Source organism: Phanerochaete carnosa (assembly GCF_000300595.1).
Source record: "Phanerochaete carnosa HHB-10118-sp unplaced genomic scaffold PHACAscaffold_843, whole genome shotgun sequence".
NCBI classification, from domain to species: Eukaryota; Fungi; Basidiomycota; class Agaricomycetes; order Polyporales; family Phanerochaetaceae; genus Phanerochaete; species Phanerochaete carnosa.
In genome coordinates, this window is record NW_006768470.1 from 633 (window position 1) to 2,414 (window position 1,782).

The 1,782-nt window shown below is 52.1% G+C and overlaps 1 protein-coding gene across 1 annotated transcript; it reads right to left on the reverse strand.

Moving 5' to 3' along the window:
• Positions 1–286: 286 nt before the first annotated feature.
• Positions 287–1,717, reverse strand: PHACADRAFT_203110 (uncharacterized protein; the record flags this gene model as incomplete). The annotated part of the gene is made up of 4 exons (XM_007403181.1): positions 287–738; positions 1,006–1,143; positions 1,199–1,532; positions 1,601–1,717. 4 exons carry the CDS (start codon positions 1,715–1,717, stop codon positions 287–289), a joined length of 1,041 nt encoding a protein of 346 aa, XP_007403243.1.
• Between the last annotated feature and the right edge of the window lie 65 nt (positions 1,718–1,782).

The following is a 1,782-nucleotide window of genomic DNA, read 5'->3' on the forward strand; positions in this document are numbered from 1 at the left end:
TAACATATACGTAGATGACCTGGTGGCGGTAGAGGCCGTAATGCAAGCTATCGTGCACCGAATGCGAGTGGGCGGGAACAGTGAGATGAGCACGAGATCCAGAGATAGCTGAGAGGATGACATAGGGACGCCGTCTTCGTCAGCCGACGTCGTATGCGGCTGATTCGGAGGCTTAGTTGGAATAGTAACTGTCGAGGGGAAATCATTATTGCGTGTCTACTGTACTGTCTCTACATGGTCAAAAGTGAGAGACACAACGGCAGGGGTGACAAAGACCGAAAAGGTTTCAAACCCTCAGCCGACGTCGCTTCAAACGATGCACAAGCACCACCCTGTCGTAAGGGCTGATAGTTTTACACTCGTGGACAAGGTATTGCCATTCGTCAGGCGAAAAAGTAGCAAGTGATTCTAGCTTCTGAAGATCAGTCACACCAACAGCGACAAAGAAGTCAAAGAGGTGGCTGGCTTCTATCTCGCCGAGAAACTCCTGCAGCTCGCAAATAGCGTTAGATGTTGCAGCAGGCATGATGTATCTAGGCGCATGCTGGACCGGCAAAGGGACGGGGGTGGCAAAGGTGCTGGAGCTGCTATTGGCAGCAGCCTTGTTATCAAGAGTGGCAGCAGAATGAGCGTGCGTCGCGTCAGACTGGACACAGGTAGCTGCCTGCTTGATGTAGTAGATGATGGCAGAGTTATAGGGGGTATGGCAATGGTCACCTTCGCTCCTCTCGCCGGAGCCTTATACGCCGGTGCTGTGACAGCGTTAGGCTTACTAGCTGCATTTGTGCCGGGAGTGGCAGCAGGACGAAGGTATGAAACAGCAGGCTTGGAAACAGAAGCTGCCTTCTTTGCTAGTCCACTAGTGATCGGTTCGGCCGCGTCGACCTCCATATTGTTTTGATGTATCGTTTGATGTCGTTTGTCCCGTCGTATGGGAGTGCCTCCTCAGAGATCTTAGCGCAGTTCGAGTTTGTCTGGCATTGGAGTCGACCGTCTTGTCTTTACTTGAGTGCGTGTCCATCGACCGAGACGTCGGAGTGCAGCTGTTGGGCGATGCAGTCTTGGACGACGCCGTGACCACCGCTGTAGAAGGGTCCTCAGGGTGAAGGTGATGCGTATGCCCAAAGGACTCAGACATTTCGTCTGATCAAGCAGTCAGCATGTTATGGCAGAGAGTTAAAAATTGAGTACTACTCACTATTGGCTTTTCTTTTGCGAGAAGGGGTAGCAGTCGCGTTGAGCTGCTTCGCGCCTCCATTGAGCTTTTCTCGGGAGCGAGTCCCCGGCCGATGATTTTGCGCTCTTCCAGGACTTTTGCTCCTGTCCCTATCCTTGCTTCCATCTTCATCCTCAGTGCTATCCTTGTCATCGCCACCTGTGCTGCTCTCCTGACTACTACTAGAGCTGCCGTCCTTTACGCCGCCTGCATTGTCGCCCTCTTCTTCCTCACTACTGCTGCAGTTGTTCCTACTTTCGCCCGAGTTGCCCTCGTCAACATGGTCATCTGTGTCTTGGCAATTTGGTTCCTCCACCTTCTCAGTAACACTCCGTCAGTTTGCTCGAGTTCATTCAACCAGTTTGTACAGATTGAGTAGCTTACCTCAATGCCTTCATCACCGTTAATATTCGTCTGTGCTATCGGCGTCTGCTTCTTTGCCTTTTTGGTCTGCTCCCTCTTTCTCTTGTCGTCAGCCTCATGGGCGCGTTTCATAGCCATGTGCCAAACCCAGCATTGTTGGTACAGCCAAGGAAGCTCTCTGAGAGCCTACCCCCAAAAGGTCA